Here is a 21,791-nt window from a genome sequence, read left to right as displayed (position 1 = left end):
ATAGATGCTATTACAAATACAATCATACTCAATTCAATGGAATTGCTTGATCTTAAAAGAGGTGATCTATAACGTCGTACGTGAGAGGCTATTTCTTGATTTTAATGGGACTTCTTGTAAGCGTTATTTCTATTTATTATTATCTAAAAATAATCAAGCTATTAATGATTCGTCGAAATAAGAAAGAATTCATATTGCTACGGAAAATTCCATTTATGGGGATTTCAATCGAGATGCCTAGGGATTTGTTCTCGCCTTTTGAATCGATTGGAAAGACATGTCGATGTTTTTCATGGTTGTACTTTACACTTGAGAGGCATGTGCCAGACAGGAGAAGAACAAGAGTTCATTTTAACAAAAAAATAAATAAAAAAAAATCATATAATATTTTATCATGTCGAATGTAAAAACGTTTTAAAAATGGAAACTGTATAAAACAACTATCCTGCTTTTTAGAACATTTTCTTGGAAATATAAAGAAATGGACTTTATCTTTCTTTTGTATTTTTTCCTCCTTTGGACAAGTGGCTAGCTTAGACACCCACTGAAACAGTTGAGCTTTGCCTCCTGCCGGTTCAATGCCAGTTTCATAATCCGTTCCCTCCTGTTATCACCCACCTCTGCCTATTTTACCGCCAAATTTGAAATTTACATCGGGTATCAATGGACCTTGATTTACAATGTTGTGCTCGAATCCTCAGCTCTTTCAAGGCCCACCACCACATCCTACAAGGGAGACAATTGCACCTCCTTTTCCTCAAAAGGGGTCTCCTCAATGCTGCTGTAAACATGACGAATCGCCTTCTCCAAATGTATACGAGGTGCGGCCAGATATCCGATGCTCGGAAACTGTTTGATGAAATGGGTGAGAGAAATAGTTTCTCTTGGAACACTTTACTAGAGGGATATGTGAAACATGGAAGAGTAAAGGACTCGTTGGACTTGTTTAACTTGATGCCAGATAAAAATGACTTCTCTTGGAATTTAATGATTCCAGGCCTTGTAAAAGCCAGGGAGTTAGATGTTGCGTGTGGACTGCTTAATGTGATGCCGAGGAAAAATGGGATAGTTTTGAATTCTTTGATGCATGGTTATGTAAGAAATGGGTGCCCATATAGTGCTTTAATGTTGTTTAGAGATTGCTTGAAACTGGAACTTGGTGAAGGTGTATGTCGGGATAATTTTGTTTTGGCAACAGCTATTAGTGCTTGTGCAGATTTGGGAAGTTTGGATTATGGGAAACAGATTCACACCCATATTATTGTCAGTTTTGTGGAACGTGATTCGGTATTGGGGAGTTCACTTGTTAATATGTATGCAAAGTGTGGTCAGTTGGACACTGCAAGCCAGTTGCTGCATAAAATGCAACATGTAGATGACTTCTCTCTTTCTGCACTTATATCAGGATATGCGAATTGTGGCAGGATAGATGATGCGAGAAAAATCTTTGAACTTAAAACTGATCCATGCATTGTACTATGGAACTCTTTAATTGCAGGGTATATTACCAATGATGAAGAAACAGAAGCAATTTCGTTATTCTTAGAGATGCGGAAGGAAGGAGTTTCAGGAGATTTTTCTACTTTTACCAGTATTTTGAGTGCCTGCAGTAGTACTGGAATTGTTAAATATTGTCAACAATTGCATTCTGACGTATGTAAGTTGGGGTTCATTGATGATCTAATAGTTGCCAGTGCTCTTGTTGACACGTATTCCAAGTGTCAAAGCCCACATGATGCTTGTGCTTTATATGATGAACTCAAAGTGCATGACACAGTCTTGCTGAATTCTATGATTACTATCTATTCTAATTGTGGGAGAATTGAAGATGCAAAAAGGATTTTTCTGACCATGCCTGATAAAAGCTTAATCTCATGGAACTCCATTATAGTAGGTCTAAGTCAAAATGGTTGTCCAATTGAAGCTTTAAATCTCTTTAGCAAGATGAATAGGATCAATTTAAGTATGGACAAATTTAGCCTTGCTAGTGTCATTAGTGCTTGTGCCAGCATTTCATCTGTAGAATTTGGTGAACAGGTGTTTGCTAGAGCTACTATTGTTGGCCTTGATCTTAATCAAACTGTTTCATCCTCCCTTATTGATTTTTACTGCAAGTGTGGTTTTGTTGAAAGTGGTCAAAAAATCTTTGACCAAACCAAAAAAGATGATGTAGTTTTGTGGAATTCTCTGTTGATGGGTTATGCGACAAATGGTTATGCAATTCAAACTCTGAATGTATTTTATCAGATGACATCTGCTGATATGGTACCAACATATATCACATTTATAGGAGTATTATCTGCTTGTAATCATTGTGGATTGGCAGAGGAGGCACAGAAATGGTTTGATGCAATGAAGGATACCTACCACATAGATCCTGGAATAGAACACTACTCCTGCATGATAGATCTTTTTGCACGGTCAGGTTGCCTTGAAGAAGCTGTAAGTATCATTGAAGAGATGCCATTTAAGGCAGATGCAAGCATGTGGTCATCAATTCTTAGAGGATGTTTGGCTCATGAGGATAGATCTCTGGGGAAAAAAGTAGTTGACCTAGTTATGGTGCTTGATCCTGAAAACTCAGTTGGATTTGTGCAGCTATCAAATATATTTGCCACATCTTATGACTGGGAAAGGTCTGCCCTTGTCAGAAAGCTAATGAAAGATAACAAAATCCAAAAGAATCCTGGCCTAAGTTGGGGTGGTACTTAGTGGGAAATACCATATGCCACTGCATTTTGAGGTAAGGTACTTCATCTTTGTTGAAACCACGAGAGGGTGATCTAAATGAACAACTATCAGCCAAACGAAAAGAAACAGAAAATTTATCTTTAGAGTTTTATCTTAAAAAGAGGAAAGTATAGCATTAATCAATCAAACCACAGATTCTATTTGACTACAACCTGCTGTTCATAGAACCATATCCTTTCTTTGTTCTATGTCTCTCTGTATGTTGCCAACTACAAAGCTTGCTGCATTTTATTATAGACTTATTATTCTCAGTGGTATCCATCTATATTTTGTCAAACTGATATCTTGCGTTGTGCAGAAAACACTTGGGCTAATATTAATGTTTTGAGATTGTTTGGAGTTGCAAAGCTTTAGCATTCTGAGCCTAGGTCTGCCCCTTCTATGTAGTTTCCAGTCCCCATAAAACTGCTGTTTTATCTCAGTAATAGTAATATGCTTGCTAACCCTTCATATTCTTCTGGATGCTGTAGGAGGCTGAATGTGAAACTAACTCCTTCTGGCCTAAGATGATGCCAAAATACATATGGATGTGCCAAACACAACAGGTCAGGTATAACGTAGTCTACTTTTGGTCTATAGTAGTTTTCTGCTTACAGTAACAGATTTAATTTCCACATGATGGCCAGAATGATGTTTTCCAACAAATAAGTTAATAGACAGACAAAACTGCATAGTAAATCTAACATTTTGTTGTAGAAGGTCATTGTTGGAGTTACAATTTGCTTTCACCTGGTTGTCTCAAGTAAATATAACTGTAGTTGGGAATGCTGTTTGAAATGTAACATATGGGGATACCCATTTGGAAGCTTCCCATCTTATTTTGATGCATCTTTATATTATCGCAGTCAGAAGTTTTTTTCCTAATTTTTTGCATTTTCTTAACTTGATCTTTGTTTTCTTTGATTAGCTTTGCAGTTGATTGCCTCTTGCAGTTCCGGGCTCCGTTTACTCCGCCTTCTTTCTGCCAGATAGCATAATCAATCTTACTCTGTGAAATCTCTCTTTATTTCCCCTCCCTCTCTCTACCTGTCTGTTCCGACTGGTTTATGATAGCTTTCTCTTCTTTGTATCCTTGCCTGTCTCCACTTTCTTATGGAAGTTTCTTTGATTATTTCCTCCAAATTCCAACAGAGATTAACGCTGAGTATGATCAAGTGACTATGATGCGTATGCTTCTTCAGATTCTGTTTCCTTTTTTCACTCGTAGTGCCTGATGGAACTTGCATCTGTTGTGAAAGCATCAGTGTGTGATCAAAAGGTGATTGTTTCTTTCTTTTCAGGCATGTGATCAAATCAGTGTGTTGATAAAAAGGTGATTGTTTCTTTCTTTTCAGGCATGTGAACTTTGATCTACTCTGCAGTGAGGAGCAGGAAGATACACCTAGGTCGTGAACTATCCAAATTATCTAAACGCAGCTGTATGTCCTGGAATCCCCCTATTTTGCAGTTTCAGTTTCCATTATCTTCTATTTTAGGTTGCGGGCAAGAAAGAATACATGTAGAAATGATATGTCATCCTAATTAGGTTGTCCTAATGATTGAGTGCTTTTACTCATCAAAATCTTTTGACACCTAAGGCTTTTTCTGGCCAGGTTTATGGTTCCTCCCTCCTCTCGCCTTCAGTTCACAAGATTTCTCAAAGGTCTGAATCTCATCAGAGATTAGGTGCAAGTGACAACACGCACAACGTTGGCATTAATCCAAATGCAGTGGCGGATCGGGCAATGGATCCATTTTGGGCATTTTCATTTCTTTATCTTTATCCACGCCCGAGTTAGGACCAAGACTGTCATTGCTACTAGCTTTGCAAAGGCAAGATAGTACGATACTGAGATGATCGATTGCAAACAGTTTCCTTTCTATGCATTTGGTTAATGCTAATGCTTGGGAAATTTCCAAGGCAGTTCTAGTCGGAGATACCATAGAATATAGATACGAAATGTGGATAGGTTCTTTACTGTCATCACATTTCATCAAGCTATATGCTGAAGTAGGAGGTTTTTTCTTTAGGTAAAGAGTATGAATCTGAGAACAGTAGCTGTATGTGCAGCGGAATCTTGCTTAAAGATGTTGGCTTTTTGTGTCCCAACTATTTTGCTCATTCAACTTCATTTCTTGAGACTCGTAATATATTGACTGCCCTCACAATGTCACCTCCTTTGATGAAAGCAGCACCATTACTAGATATTCATGGAATCAGCTTTATATAAACAATCATTTGTTTAAACTTTAGAGATAAATATGTACTTATATGTGTCGTAAAGTTTCATGAAGAAGTTGGTGGCGGTGATTGTTAAGACTTGCACGAGATAATCAATGATTGAATTTTTAACTACTTGGTTGAAGTATGAAACGTATTATTACTACCTTAGATTTTTGGTAAATTAGCATACAAGTGCACGAATAAATATTATAAGAGTGCCTAGTACCTTTGAAATTCACTTGCCTTATTATACTATATTCTTTCGTTTGGATTAGCTGTTTTTGAAATATTTTACTGTATTAATGTAGGTGAAAAATTTTTACTGTAGATAAAGTTGTTTTTAAAGGTTTTTTTTAGTATTTTTGATATTTTTGAGATTGTTTTTATTTGTATATTATTGTAACATTATACATAAAAAACGGAGACCAAACTTCAGGTTACATTTTGGAAAATTTACCCTTAACCAAAAAAGAAAAAAAAAAAGGATCGGAACAGTAAATATATAGTAAATAAAAACTTTTCCCTCCATCTCCATCATTTTTGTATTTGAATTAAGAATAAAAATACCAAACACGAAAAAATACTCAACTAACAGTGAAATGGGATCAAAATGGTTTCAGAATTTCCTTTAGCTTTTCTTTCTTGATTGTAGTATTCTTTCCATCTTTTGGGGCAAAAGCCCAAAAATCCTTGATGCTTTGCCCCTTTTTTGCATGTACCTTTTGTTACAAAGGCTTTGTCGTCATAGATCAATCCACACATATTCACTTTCTTTTTACACTAAACTGATTGATCAGTGTTTAAGATGGAAAAGACCCAATTTTGCAAAATCCATTCATGCCCAGCTGATAAAGCTTGGTTTTAATGGCACTTTTCTGGGAAATCGTTGCGTTGATATGTATAGCAAAGTTGGCCTTTTTAATTATGCTTTGAAAGTGTTCGGTGATATAGCTGATAGGAATGTTTATTCTTGGAATATATGCTTGAAAACGTATGCACAACATGGTGATTTTGAGAAGGCGCGTTTAATATTTGATAAAATGCCTGAAAGGGATGTTGTGAGCTGGAATTCAATGATTTCAGGGTATGTGTCATGTGGGTTCTCAGAGCAAGCGTTGGAGTTGTTTCTTGATATGCAGAAAAATGGTGTTAGGCCGAGTGGGTTTACGTTTTCGATTTTGATCTCGTCTGTTGAATGTGTCTTTGCTGGTAAGCAAATACATTGCAGTATGTTGAGAAATGGTGTCGGTTTTTCCAATGTGGTGGTTGGCAATTCTTTGATTGATATGTATGGGAAGGTTGGCGTTGTGGAATATGCTCTTAGTGTGTTTTGGAGTATGAAGGAGGTGGATGTCATATCCTGGAACTCATTGATCTCGGCTTGCTGTAAATCAGGTTATGAAGAATTAGCAATTGACGTGTTCTGTTGGATGAGATATCAAGGATATGCACCAGATGAGTTTACCGTGTCGAGAGTGATTTCAGCCTGTTCTGGCTCGCGGAATTTGGAAAAGGGTAAACCAATTTTATGTCTTTGTATAAAGATGGGGTTTTTCTCGAATACTATTCTTTTAAGTGCTGCTATTGACTATTTATCTAAATGCAACAGAATGGAGGACTCGGTGCACATATTTGAAGAATCTAGTATTTGGGATTCAGCTCTTTGCAATTCCATGATTTCAGCCTATTCACAGCATGGTGTAGAAGGGAAAGCATTTGGGATTTTTGTCGTTTCAATAAGGGAGAATATTAGGCCAACTGAGTTCACTCTTAGCTCTGTTCTCAATTGTGCTTCAGCCTTCTTAGCGTTGGAGCAGGGAAGTCAAGTCCATTCTTTAGTGATCAAATCAGGGTTTGAATCAGATTCTATTGTTTCCAGTTCACTTGTAGACATGTACTTTAGATTTGGATTAGTTGATGCTGCCCTGGGGATCTTTGCTACCATGGTTGTGAAAGATCTAATAGCTTGGAATACTGTAATAATGGGATTGGCTCATAATGGAAAATTTCTTGAATCTATTGGCCTTTTCAAGCAACTAAAATCTAGGGGACTAGTGCCAGATAAGATTACATTTTCTGGTGCTCTATTGGCATGCAGATACGGTGGATTGCTTGAAGAAGGAATGGCTATATTTTCTTTAATGGAAAAGGATTATGGAATTGCACCCAGGGATGAACATTATGCTTGTGTTGTGGACTTGATGAGTCGAGCAGGTAAACTTAAAGAAGCAATAGCTATAATGGAAGTTATGCCCCATCCACCCAATGCTCTGATGTGGGAATCAATACTTTGTGCTTGTAGAATTTATGGAGATTTGAAACTTGTTGAAAAAGTTGCAGAGAGAATGATTGATTTGAAAATAGAGTCATTATTGTCTTGTTCAGTGTTGGCTCAAGTGTACGAGCACAATGGTAGATGGGAAAGCCTAGTTAGAGTAAGGAGGTTTATGAAGCAGAAATATGAAGTGTTTGATTCTAGTTGGGTTGGATTTGGAGGCAACGTATATGCTTTTGAAACAAACGAAACATTTCACCAAGGTGGTGAGGATATCTATTCATTGTTGAGATTATTGACCCTGGAGACGCAAGATCAAGTTTACCTATGATAGCACTTTTTGGGGTGTAAATTGGAAGAGCAGGTTGTAAGTAGAACAGAAGCATGGAGCAACGTGCGTTTTTGCACCCTTGGAAAAATCACTGAGTACCCTTTGATTTCCCCTTTGACATCAAAATTTGTCGAGGAAGCTTTCAACAAAGGTATCCTTTTACCGAGAATCTATTAAGCATACACATATTTTGAAGTGGAGGAGTTGCTATTGCATTTGCTTATACTTTCAACGAACCTGGATGCATCTGCCTTTTAACTTGTGCTTTGAATGAGAACAGTCTCATATCTTATTCTTAGATATGGAACAAGACCAAAGAATGGTCAAAACAAGCAACTGAATTTTTCCCTATTAGCATGAAGACTGTCTCATATTCCTTAATTGTTCTTGAGTTGAAGAGACGCCTCAACATATATTCATTTTGGGACATTCCTGCTGCTATTTCTTGGATGACAGTAAGTTCAATTGTTCTGATACTCTCAACAAGGAATCCTGTTTTGATGACTGAGAGGATCTAAGCCAGGAAACTTTCCTACTCATGTTCATCCTGCAAGGTCAGTGTTTCCACTGGCGATATGGAAGCTCCTTGGTAAGCCCTATGATATCAGCAAAGCTACTCAACTACTTGTTAGATAATGGTTACTCGGTAGTAACAGTCTCGACCGAATTAATGGTTTATACTTGTATTAAACATGCCAGTGTAGATAATGTCAATCCTTTATGTTAAAAAAGATCTATGGTCATTGCTTGTGCTATTCTTTTTTGTGTGCTAGGAACAGATATTTAAAATGTAATCAAAATTTTGCTCTATAATTATCAGAAATACTGATAGTTCTCCTCCAACTTCCATGGAGATCAGTGTTTTTGTTCTAACAAATAATAAGTTGAAAGTTGGAATCAGAAGAAAAGGTATGTTTCAACCAGCCTTATAATTCAGAAAAGAAAAACTGAATAGCCAGTTACAAGTAACCGAGAAGATAATGGCCACAATCATTAAATTAACTGAACTAAATATTTATTGATAAACAGAAATTAGCTGTTAAATCGGACTGAGTCAAGAAGTTGAAAGACTAGATTTGCTATTTGGCTTTTGGCTGAAAGGAATTTGATCCTTGTCCGTGAGAATGCATGAAGCATATGTTGGACAACAATTTCACCGCTGGGCAGATAAGTTCAATGACCCTATGAGGCCGAACGATGATAGTGACACGTAATACTTGTCCCCCCAGAAGATGAAGATGGATAAACTCTTCATCCCTATCTTCACCAGTGTAGGTAGAGAAAATGGACTTGTAAAGCCCCTGCTCCCCCAGAGGGATCGTTTCACTCATGAAATGACACGGGATTGGATTATTAATTCTATGTCATTCCATATTTGATATTTTATAGAAGGGATGATACATTCCACGAATTAATCCCCTGTACGGGGGATAAAATAATTTATCGAGGAAGGTTGTATGAATTATTTCGGGATGAGGAAGCAGGCAGTATGATGACAATTTGGATTTATTTATTCCTACTAATAAAATAAAGTTTTGGACAAATCTACCGATACTAATAAAAAATGAGTTTTGGACAATTTGTCCATATTAATGATATACAATAATTTTGGACTAATTTGCCCATGCAATTAACAAAAATAATTTTTTTACTCTTTTGTCCATATTAATGGCATAACTAAAATTTTCGACAAATTTGCCCCTTCTAATTAAAAATTTATGTTTTGAATTAATTTGCCCATTTTAATGAAATAACTAAAATTTTGACTAATTTACCCCCATTATTGATAAAATTAATATTTTGATTAATTTGCCCCTACTAAATGCTTTGACGGATTTACCCCTACTAAAAACTGAGTTTCGGCTTACTAAAAGTCGATTAATATCCCTAATTGTAGGTCTATCAAAGAGGGTAATTTTAGTTTATAAATAAATAATACCACCTCATCCTATCTCCAATTAAATGCAAGTTGACATTATTTTGTAAAACATCCAATCTGACATAAAACTAACCAAACACAAGAGTACTTATCCAGAGATGACTCGATTCAGGATGAATAATTCGAGAATAAATAATCCCTTCTCATCCAATTCCAATTTGTGAACCAAATGCACACTAAGGTGTTTAGGTTACCTTACGAATTTGTTGTCTATGTGAATTGAATCTAAAACTCAGCAGTTAAGATCATCAACCCCCTTAGCCAGCCCCCTATTGAGCCTCATTGGCATATTTATTGGACTGTAAACGAATAAATGTCCATTGACAATTGTGAAAGTTCTTATATTTTTCAGATATGTTGACATGAACAACTGTTCAGATCTATTGTATCTATTAAATTGTAAATTTGTAATTTTTAAAGCATGTTTAACCTGCCATTAGAACAGTGATGTAATCAATCTTAATGAAATTTTCTTTTATAAAAAAAAATAAACAAGTAAATATTTCTCACGCTTTTATCCAAAAAAAGATTGAAACGAATGACAAATTTAATTTTTTTTTTAAACCAAAAGACAAGAAAAATTAGCACATATGCTAATCCAGCCTGGCCCATTCCTTTTTTTTTTTTTCTCTCTTTTTCGGGCCTAAGAGGACAAGAGAATCATCAAGTCAGGTCGAAATCATAATGTGGCATAATATTAACCTTTCAATTGAAACTTGCACACAGGAAAATTTGGGGACCTAAAATAAAAATCTTCTTTCCCTATAACAATTCTGGCCTGATTTCATTTGTATTTGCGGTTAAGCAGTCCTTTGCTCAAATATAGTCAGGAATTGAAGATTTACCTTAATTAACGATATCAGTATACCATGCTGTATACAATTTCATTCTCAAGATTTTACTATAGTGGTAACAATCCATCATGCCAAAATCATAAAATGAATTACTAGTTATGGACACTTTTGTCATTGACAGGGTTGAAAATTTTTAGGAATCCAGTCAACCCATGGGAGGAAAAACTCGAGTTCACTCAAAATACATTATACCAAAAAAAAAAAAAAACAAGTTGAAATATTGAGTAATACAACTACTATATAAACAATGGCAAAATTTTCTAAGTGCCAAAAAGTAAATTTTAGTGTCCAAAACTAATAAAAGATGAGAAATGAGTATCCAAAAGGGCAAATTCAATACTTTCCAACATTGAATTGCCAACGTGGTGAGTTGTGATTAGCTTTGCACAATGTGAAGGTGAGAAATGGGTATCCAAAAAAAATTAAAAGGGATAATTTTAGAAACCTCCCCTCAGATTTCTAACAGTTTGACTTGAGAATTTTTAAAAAAATCTTACTTGTCTTCCTTACTTTAGATTTTTTGTATCATTTATAACCTATTTTAAAGTGTAATATTAAAAAATTCATTTGAGGAGAATAAATATAATCTCATTCTAAATTTTCCCTTTTGTTGTCTTAATTTTTATTACCAAAATGGTGAGTATATTTATAACAAATGAAAAACAAAAACGAAAGGTATGAAGGTTTATTCTAACTAGACAAAATGCAGTATGTTTTTTTTAAAATATCAAAAGTTAATATTTGGAAGTTTTTTTAAAGTTTTTGCAAGTTACAAAAATAATATCTTCTTTACTGTAAAATGTTTTGAGTTAATTTAAGAAGTTTTATAAATCTTTTACATATTTTTTAATTTTGTAATTTTTTTCCAAATCAGTGATTCGAAAAGTAAAATGATATAACAAGCTAAAAATGACATATAAACTTATTTGTACTATTTTTAATCTGGTGCAAAAAGATATTCTCATGGTTTGAAATGAGTTTTAAATATTATAGAAAGTTTAAAATAGAGGAGTTAAGTGACATTTTTCAAAGTTTAAGGTGCCAAATAAAGTTGTCAGAAATCTCAGGGAGGTTTCTAAAATTATCCCAAGACAGAATCCACGTTTTCAGATGCTGAATTACTTAACATGGTGAGTTGCGTTTAGCTTTGCACAATGTCAGATTTGGCATCATACTAAAACTCATGAACCACTAAACCTTTTTTTGCTTGTTTTTGGTTAGATAACAGCTACGTTTATATATTTGTTCAATCAACACATTTCCCCAAACGTGCCAAATCAATTTGGTTAGATGTACACTAGGATTGGTTCATCTGCTCTCCTTTTTAGCAGATTTGGGGCAGGGACGGTCCCTGAGTAGTCCTCTCACAAAAGAAAATGAGAGGACTGCAACAAGCCACGTATAATGGAGGCAGCAACAAAGGAAACGACGCTGTTTTAGTAAGTGAGTAGAGAAAAAAAAAAAAAACATTTGAGAGGCTAACGGACTCCGTTAAAATACCTCAGCTGTCCGTTCCAAAAATTTCCGCTCAAATTAATGAGGCACGACTCTTCATCTGAAATCTTCAAATGAAATAAAATTTTGGTCTCCCTCCAAAAACATATCTTGTAAACATTCATTCACAATTCCAGAGTATCAGCAAAATAATATCCCTACCCCAAATTGAAAATTTTCAAATGAGAGATTTTGGAGAAAGTGTTGCAGAAATATAGTATCATTAATCAGTATACTGAGGGAACACAAGAAGTAACTATTGTGGGACAAAAATTTTTCATAAAGGCTGCAAAAAGGCAGAAGTTGGTGAGATCTGAAGCAGAAATAGATTCAATCGAATTGGACTAAACCCCAAAGGTAAGAATATTGCAAACTCATTGCACTATTTGGCTTGTTTTGCGATAGAAGGGGGATGAATTTACTTGCATGATTTTGTTCATACAACTTGTTTAAGACAGTGTGACATGAGTAATGAAATTAGAACTCTGGTGAAAACTCCTAAGCAAGGAAATCATATGGGTAGCACAAATTAGATACATTGAGAGCCAACTTAAAGAACGTATGCACAGGGAACTTATGCATGCCAAGTGTTTGTAAATTTGACTCAATAGACGAATTAAATGACTTAGGATGTTTATAGGTATATAAAATAATAGGGAGAGTGTGAAGGTAATTGTTCCTTGCTTTTTTTTTATTCTTGTTGCAGGATAGCAGTGACACCATATAATTTAAACTGTATTACCGACTGTGTATGGGCACTTACATCACAATAGATTGACACATACAAAGATAAAAGATAAGCAAAGTGAGTTATTGTAAATTCCACGAATGAAATATAGAGTACAACACTGTAATGTCTGACTCACAATGCGTACATTTATGACTATAAACCGTAACTGTCATCTAACAACATGTATATTATCGGAAACCTATTGTGCACAACTGTGACACTATGCGACCATTACTCACATATATGATTTTGTCATAGGTTTTAGCATCCGAAAAGTCTACCTAAACAAGGATTAGGATGGCTTGACAACATCAAGAATATACACTTATTGAAAGGTATTCCATAACATGATTACAGTGATATTTACCTACTCGTAATTGCTTTTAAAGTATGGTGTAACTTGTTGCAAGATATAAATTTTACTACTTGTAATTGTTTTTAAAGTATGTCGTAACTTTGAATAACTTGTAAGATTTTGTCTAGACAAGATATGTGATGTACACCGTATTTATTGGAATGTATAGCATGTTAGTCATTAATAACATTTATATCAGATATTTTTACTAGATGGTTATTTGTTACAATCGTCTATGAAATTGACCATTAATTCTTACGAGAGTGCATTAAATTAGATAGATAGTTTATTTCAATGAATGACAAGTACATACATACTTAGTAAATGTATAATCTGATTGAAATAATGTACACCGTGTAACTGACCAAATACAATGTGTTCAAATTATTGAATATGCAGTTAGTTGTCCACATGCATATTGCAATTAGCCGTTGCAGTCACAACTTGTACTGATTTTTAGTAAATATTTTTTTACTTGTCTGTAAATACCTTATACAGTGTGATGTATAAATACAATTAGTTTACTAAAATGTACGTCATTTTAGGTATTAGTTACTTGAATGTGCATATCTATAAAAGATAGTGTAATGGTATGCATACCTTTGAAAAGGTTATTGGTGCCTTGACCAACTTGGGCATCTCCTTACAAGCTGCAGTAGATGTGTAATATTACTTGTACGAGTAATACTAATTTGCCTATAAGCACCTTATACGGGGTGATCTATGAGGTACAATCAGTTTATAAAAATGTACATCATGTTAGGTATTAGTTACTTGACTGTGTATATCTGTAAAAGGTACTGCAATGGTATGTATAACTTTGAAATGATTATTGACCTAGATAAGGTATGTGATGTACACCATATTTATCAGAATGAACAATATGTTATTCATCAATACGATGCATAGAAATTGTTAAACATGCGGTTATTTACTCACATGCATATTGCAATTAGTCATCACAGCAATATGCATGGTGCAATGACATGCATACATTTGAAATGATTATTGATGTTTTGGCCCACTTGTGCATCTCCTTGTAGGCTCCAGTGGGTTTATAACTTTATCTATATGAATAATACTAATTTATCTATAAGCATCTTACACGGAGTGATGTATGAGGTACAATTAGTTTATAAAAATATACATTATGTTATATATTAGTTACTTAACTGCGTATATCTATAAAAGGTAGTATAATTGTACACATAAATTTGGAACAGTTATTTAGCCCTTTGATCAATTTATGCATCTCCCTATAGTATATATGTAATTTTACTTGTATGAGCAGTCTTTGTTTGTCTGTGAGTATCTTACACAGGATGATTTATGAGATACAATCAGTTTACAAAAATGTACATCATGTTAGGTGTTAGTTACTTGATATGTAAAAGAGAGATTAGATCGTTGAACCCATCGTTACTTGACTATGTATATATGTTAGGTGTTAGTTACTTGAATGCTACATCGTTGAACCTCAGTTGTGAGTATGAAATTTGGACTGCATCTTGTAATGTGTTAAATTTTTTCAGCATCATGTCTAAATTGGTATAACGAGCCAGTACACTATTACTGATGTCTTCTACTCGCCTATGTTATTGGTTGTAGGAAAAATTTTAAAAATAAAAAAATTCGACGAGCAGTTTGATGCCAGCTTATCTGCTAAGCTGAAAAAGCTATTCAAGATTCGCAATAACAATACAGGGGTTGATCCCGCGAATTGTGAGTGGGCATGCAATTAGCACCTTTAACCCAAAATTTTTTTATTAGATGTTGAATATCCAAAAATGTAGAATCAGGTTACATACATTTTCTGTGTTTTTTTTTTATACCTCATTCGTTTCAGATACTTGTTCCGATATGCACAGAGGGGCATTGATTTGTTTACAGTTTTGATGTCTCACAGAGACAAATGTACCTGCTAGATCCTAATAGCGATCAAGCAAAGAGTAAAGACATAAGTGTACTTAATCGACTGATATGTTGGACTGTCACCTAAATGCATTACAAGAGAAGAGGACTATATTGTAGTGTTTCTAATCTGCTTGACATAATCTTTGGTGCTATAGAAACGTGCCTTGGGGTTGATCGTGGCGACAAAGTTTGGCCTCGCTATTGACTTCTCCAGTTTCTCGTTTGCACTTGCCGATGTCTCTCATCACTCACCAAATAAAGTGTAAATAGTTTTACTTCTCACATGTTTAATTGCTACAGCTGCAAATATTTTATTACAACATATAAACTCCAACCTCTCTAATGCGAAGTCAACATGAACAGTTGTGATAGTGATATTTTCATCATGACATTCCTAGAGCATTGGAGCAGAAGATTAGCTGTTTGGCTTACAGAGGTATTATAATTTGCTTATATTTTTTTCCTAATTTACATCTGAAATTGTGGAAAATAGTTGTTACCATGGACATGAAAAATTACTATTATGTTTAAATTGGATAGGAAAATGTTGGCAAGTATTGAGTGCTGTACACAACTTGATTGTGTACCTCAGCAAAGAACTCTAAGCTTTTGGACAGCTTTTCAAACCTGAAAGAAGCAAGACGGGCATGGTAGGATGTTGGTAATGCTTGAATTTCATTAAGTAAGATGTGACTGTAGCTTGACAAAATTGAATCTTCTCCCATTTATACATTGTTATGTGTACCTTGTAACTTTTGAATTGGTGTAGACTAGAATCAGGTCCGATGAGAAGGACTACGTTAACCTTATTTTATGTTAATGGAACGTATAAATTAACAGTTTTCAAATGTACATAAGTGTACTTGTTGTTAAATTTGGACAACGAACACATCACAGTATGGGGTTCATACATGTCTCCCAAAAAATTGTGCTAAAGTTTGTAACTGATTTGCAACACGATGTAACACGAAACAAGACTCTTGGCACTACAAATTTCACGCTTTGTACATAAGTATTCTGATCCGACATGGTTCAGGTGCTGCATGTGACTCTATAGTTTCCACTTCCGTGATGTACTAGTTGGCCTTATATGTATTGGAGTCTGATATTTTACCATATTAAAGGGTATTACGGACTATAAAAGGCCTTCCTTGTAGGCGTATATCCCTTACACAGACTCCAGTTTGTTCGTCCCCCTTTCATTTTCGCCTGCATTGTTATTCAACTTCACACTTCCAATTTCTCTTTATATTAAAGCGGCAATGGACTCGTGTACTCGATTCATTTTTTTTATCTTCAACCTCCCTATAACAGGGATTACAGTCTCATCAATACAGTGTTCAGTTTAAAATCAAGCTCTTGTGAGCCAATTAAAAGCATCCAGGTTTGCTTGATATTTGGGAAGATCTCGCTATTTTAATGAGATACTCAAGAAGGTCTCGCTACATCAAATATTTTGGAGTTCGAAACGATCATCTCTGTATTCTCATTAGACACTTAATAAAGTGCCTAAGAAATTTAATGTGTCGGATGGAGGAATTATTGTTTGTGCCAAGGGCAATTGCACAAGCAAGAGAAAAGAAAAGGTTCATCGGATGTTAACTAGTTGTAGTATCACTAGTTGTAACATCGAGGAATATCACTAGTTGTAAAATCACTAGTTATAATATCACTAGTTTTAATTAGAGAAGATGAAAAGCTGCCGATTGCAAATTCATTAGTTGTAATGAATTGTAACATACACCTAACTGGTTGTAACTCAATCTGTACATCTCGTTATGACTATTTGTTGCATTTTAAATATTAGTTATCCCACTTTCAAATTAGTTGTCCCAACGAAATATCATGTTCTTCTGTGAAACTGTTACTTGGCATGTGGTCGTGTGGAACCAATCCCAGATGCCAATTGTAACTTTCTTTTCATACTAAAGGAGTGATATCTATTGAAGTTCTTATAATTCTATCTGTAATACTCATCGTTAATACAATTGTAAATCACATATCTAAGTTTTAACATAAACGAACATGACAAGGTGTCTGTACAAGCACATCAATAAGTTGTAACGACTTATGAATTTCTTGTATCGTATATATGCGGCATTCCCTAGTAGGGACAACATGACTGCATTTAATAAATGTTCATCCAAAAATACCGTAAATCTGGTATTAGACATCTTCATGTCTGAAAAATCTGATGCTAGACACTTAATGTCTAAAAAATCTGGTACTAGACACCGCAAATTTGGTGCTAGACACTTAATGTCCGAAGTAATTTTAGAGTTACTGTCAACAAGCACTAATTCATTGAGAGATTATATATTAAAACAAGCTTACAATACGGAACCGATCGAAACTGAGCAATATCTTCTCTGGACAAGTACAAACATCAGTAAATGAGGTGAACTTGGGAGATGGATATTTGGAACAACCAATTGTTTTGTATTCATAAAAATTGTAGGTACATATCATTCATCAACCTGCAATTGAGGGGAGTTGACGTCAACAGTTAGTCGCAATCCCTAGGTGTTATTTATTTCCTGAAACGCGTAACGATGGCAAATCAGTCAATACAATTAATGGAACATACGGTTAATGATATATGCTGTCGAAGTATCCAATTAACAAGATACTATAAATATGTGATGTAATGATAAAAATTTATCACCTAGGATGATGGTGAAAATACATGATATGCATCCTTATCACAGTGTGTTGAAATTGCCGCACGCTCCGCCTACTTTGTATAATATAACTATTCAACTATCAACAACATATTAGCAATGCCTATACTGCTCAGTTACAAAGCTAAATTGGACTAGACGTTATAACAAAAATGATATTTCAGATCATTAAGATATCTCTGACGGAGTTATACTTAAAAAATATAAAAAATTTGAGGTGCATCTATTCTGTAGGGACACTTCAATGAGGCCCCTGATTAGCCAATCGGTGGACTTTCGGATAATACAAAATAATATGACATTAAAGCATTAAATGTTAACTACAAAATATGCATGCTTCGACAACATTCGGGTGTCCACCATTACAATTAAAGAAAAAGTAGCTCTACGATACGAAAAAAGGACTTTATTTTATCTACTAAATGTATGCATACCGTTGGACTTTCCTTGATTTCGAGAGCAACAGCGTTTGGAGAGCCATTTACTGACTGGCTCATTGAATGCATCTACGAGTTTTGTCTGGGCCAAATAATTGTATAAGACAAACAAAAAAGGTATATCAGGAGGGATGTCAGCCTTAACAAAATCATCACACAATGTAACATCATCATAATTAATTGTGCTGTTAGAAACATCCAAATAAAAGTTAAAACCATGCCCATTTTATACTAACCGAAACTAAGTCAGTTGATGAACTAATTTAATATCATTACATTAGTGAAATACTAATTTACAATACCATACCAGTTTTACTTCATGGTCACTATTTATTCAGATAAAATAATATTTCTCCAACATGATGTTAAGGAACATTGAATTGTAACCAATTTCTTTCATTAGGTAAGTCCAGCTAAACAATATGTACATAGCGTAACACATTTATCTACAATCTACACTCATATCAAATTTAAAAGAAATCCTCTTTAATTAATTCATTGCTATTGCATGAATAGGTACCAAATTTCTAACATAAGGTAGCAACTGGCAATGTTTAATTAATAAAGTGTGCAGTTTCTTCCCCCTTTGTGTTTATTATTTCTTTTTTCATTTCTCGCTCCAATGTGATTCTTTACGTTTATAGATGCCAAATTATGTTAGAACCCACTTAATTAGAGATACATAAGAGTATTTCTTAACTACTAGTAGTTTATTTCAAAAAATATTTACTATCAAGAAGTATAGTTAGCCACAATTACTCAGATATCTCATAATCCTAGAAGAATCCCTCTTTAGAGATCCATGAGTGTATTTCCCAATCATAAGTAGTTTATCTCAAAAAATATTTGTGATCAAGAAGTACAGCTAGCAACAATCACTCAGATACCTTGTAATCTTGAAGGAATCCCTCTTTGTTGTACTCCCTATTTCATTCGTGTAATTTACAATGACTCAACTTACTTATTTTTATCTTTGTATGTGTTAATCTACTATGATCAAGAAGTACAGCTAGCCACAATCACTCACATACCTTGTAATCTTGAAAGAATCCCTCTTTATTGTACTCCCTATTTCATTTATGTAATTTACAATGACTCAATTTGGCTATCTTTATCTTTGTATGTGTCAGTCTACTGTGATGTGAGTACGCATACACAGTTGGTAATGCAGTCTAAATTGTACGGTGTCACTACTATCTTGCAACAAAAATAAAAAAAAGCAACAATTACCTTGATATTTTCCCTATTATTTTATATGTTTATAAACTTCCTAAGTCATTTAATTCGTCTGCTGAGTCAAATTTATAAACACTTGACGTGCATAAGTTTACTGTGCATACCTCCCCCAAGTTGGCTCTTAGTGTATCTAACTTGTGTTATCCACAGTTTTCTCATTTAGGAGTTTCGTCAGAATTTCAATTTCATTATTCATGTCACACCATCTTAAGCAAGTTGTACAAACAAAATCATGCAAGTAAGTTTATTCTTCTTCAGTCACAAAACAAGCCAAATATTGTGATGAGTTTGCAATATTCTTACCTATGTGATTTAGTCCAATTTGATTGAGTGTATTTCTGTTTCAGATCTCACCAACTTTCACTATTTTGTAGCCTTTATGAAAAATTCTTGTCTCACAGCAGTTATTTCTTGCGTTCCCTCAGTACATTGACTGATGACACTATATTTCTGCAACACTTCTTCCAAAAACCTCTTATCTGAAACCATTTTACAACACTATCACAATCTGAATCTATTGTTACTATTTATTCACATAAAATAATACTTCTCTAATATGATGTCAAGACACACTGAATCGCAACTAATTTCTTTTACTAGGTAAGTTTAGCAAAATAATATACGCATAGTGTAACACATATATCGTACAATCTGCACTTATACTAACCAAATTTAAAAGAAATTCTCTTTAATTAATTCACTACTATTGCACGAATAGGTACCAAATTTCTAACATGAAGTAGCAACCAGCAATGTTTAATTAATAAATTGTGTAGTTCCCTCCCCCTTGTACCCGCTATTCTTTTTTTTTTTTTTATTTTCCACTCAAATGCGATTCTCTATGTATATAGATGTCAAACCATATTAGAACCCACTTAATTAGAGATATATAGGAGTATTTATTAACTATCGGATACGGGACAAGGACGGTTGCCAGTTTAATTGTTCTTGAACAATGTAACTTCTTTTGAATATTTTGTAGTTCTATGTAAATTTCTTGCACATTCTTACAATAGAGGTGTGATATTGTGCTATTGTTCATGTGGATCTCATATATAATAATTCATCTCTGTTGTTAAATTTTACAAATAGTTCATATAAAGTTACACATTGTTCAAAAAATATTACATCATTCCGAACAGTTGTTACTGGCAACCGTCCAGACCCTGCATCCTCAACTATCAGCAGTTTATCTTAAAATATATTTGATATCAAGAAGTATAGTTAGCCATAATCGCTCAAATATCTCATAATTTTGGAAGAGTCCTTCTTCAGAGATACATGAAAATATTTCTCAACTATTAGTAATTTATCTAAAAAAAATGCTATTAAAAAGTATAACTAGCCACAATCACTTAGATACCTTGTAATCCTGGTAGAATTTTGTTGTACTCCTTATTTCATTCGTGTAATTTACAATGGCTCACTTTACTTATCTTTTATCTTTGTATGTGTCAGTTTACTATGATGTGAACACCCATTCACAGTCAGTAATACATTCTAAACTGTATGGTATCACTACTATCCTACAACAAGAATGAAAAAAGCAAGTAATGATTACCTTCATACTCTTCTTATTATTTTATATGCTGATAAACTTTCCAAGTCATTTAATTCGTCTACTAAGTCAAATTTACAAACACTTGGCACGCATAAGTTCCTTGTGCATACCTCCCCCAAGTTGGCTCTTACCTTAGGTGACAAATCATTAGATGTAGTTCAGGACATGGTTCAGTGACATTACCTTCGTCGAATTGGGGGATTATGTTTCACCAACGTCGGATGGCACAGTTGCTGTTACTTAGTTGTTCGACAAAATTTGAGACTGTTGTAAATGTATTTCCTCTATTCCCTTCTACTTTGCTGCATGCACTGGAAAGGATGCAGAGAAATTGTCCTAACAATTTTTAACCTCATTCAATTGTTGCATTTCCTCCCAGAGATGTCTACAAAGATAAATTGGTCTTTCCATCTTCACTCAAAGTGTCTCACGAGCTTGGCTTCCTCTTAATAGATTTGGCCTTCTTTCTTCTTCACATAAACATGCCCTAAATTTCTCCTCCCACTTCAATGTTTGCATTTTTATCTCTCAATTATTTTTGACAAATATCTGTAGAGATAGCAAGACTTATTTTGGTGTACAAAAAAATAAATCCATGCTTTCTCGACTTTTTCTTCTCATTTTATGCGATTGATTCAAAATTTTGCATTTGATATTTGAATTTTGAATCAGTCCGTTTGCCCCAAACGAACACCGTTAAGATTTTAATACATTTTTTACTTTTTTATTCTACCCACTTAATGAAACGATGTCATTTTTCTTTGTTGCTGCCTTCATTATACGTAACTTATTGCAGTGCTTCCATTTCCTTTTGTGGGAGGACTGCTCAGGACGTCGACCTGATGACTGTCCCTGCCCCGAATCCCTTTTTAGCTGCCTATGTCCAGTTTGTTCCCTTAACCACTTTAAGCTGATAGTGATGGTTGCGTGTCAATAATATGTCATGAATGTCTCTCTACGAAAACCGCCAAAACCATGATGGGATGGACACAGGAACACGAGCTCCCTATTAACCAGTTGTGTCAGAATC

At 34.5% G+C, this 21,791-nt stretch overlaps 2 protein-coding genes across 5 annotated transcripts; both read left to right on the top strand.

The window, feature by feature from the left end:
* Positions 1 to 540: 540 nt before the first annotated feature.
* On the top strand, positions 541 to 4,887 carry LOC113748814 (putative pentatricopeptide repeat-containing protein At1g77010, mitochondrial). 4 transcript variants are annotated; one of them, XM_027292382.1, is made up of 6 exons: positions 541 to 2,743; positions 3,050 to 3,119; positions 3,222 to 3,296; positions 3,667 to 4,009; positions 4,086 to 4,169; positions 4,344 to 4,887. In XM_027292382.1, the coding sequence occupies exon 1, from the start codon at positions 664 to 666 to the stop codon at positions 2,710 to 2,712; it is 2,049 nt and encodes a 682-aa protein (XP_027148183.1). In that variant the 5' UTR covers positions 541 to 663; the 3' UTR covers positions 2,713 to 2,743; positions 3,050 to 3,119; positions 3,222 to 3,296; positions 3,667 to 4,009; positions 4,086 to 4,169; positions 4,344 to 4,887. The 4 variants fall into 4 exon arrangements, with proteins under 4 accessions (XP_027148183.1, XP_027148184.1, XP_027148181.1 ...); XM_027292383.1 differs by having other exon boundaries at positions 3,659 to 4,009; XM_027292380.1 differs by having other exon boundaries at positions 3,222 to 3,301; positions 3,659 to 4,009.
* A 678-nt stretch (positions 4,888 to 5,565) lies between these two features.
* Positions 5,566 to 8,358, top strand: LOC113749875 (pentatricopeptide repeat-containing protein At1g43980, mitochondrial). Its single transcript, XM_027293748.1, has one exon. It carries the CDS (start codon positions 5,668 to 5,670, stop codon positions 7,558 to 7,560), a length of 1,893 nt encoding a protein of 630 aa, XP_027149549.1. The 5' UTR covers positions 5,566 to 5,667; the 3' UTR covers positions 7,561 to 8,358.
* Positions 8,359 to 21,791: the final 13,433 nt, after the last annotated feature.

The sequence above is a fragment of the Coffea eugenioides genome, chromosome 10 (assembly GCF_003713205.1).
Source record: "Coffea eugenioides isolate CCC68of chromosome 10, Ceug_1.0, whole genome shotgun sequence".
Taxonomy (NCBI): domain Eukaryota; kingdom Viridiplantae; phylum Streptophyta; class Magnoliopsida; order Gentianales; family Rubiaceae; genus Coffea; species Coffea eugenioides.
Note: the sequence above shows the minus strand (reverse complement) of the source record. Positions and strands in the feature narration are given on the sequence as shown.

What these genes read in the sequence shown, in the direction of transcription:
- LOC113748814 (XM_027292381.1), top strand. Translation starts at nt 664, where the DNA reads ATGGACCTTGATTTACAATGTTGTGCTCGAATCCTCAGCTCTTTCAAG.
- LOC113749875 (XM_027293748.1), top strand. Translation starts at nt 5,668, where the DNA reads ATGTACCTTTTGTTACAAAGGCTTTGTCGTCATAGATCAATCCACACA.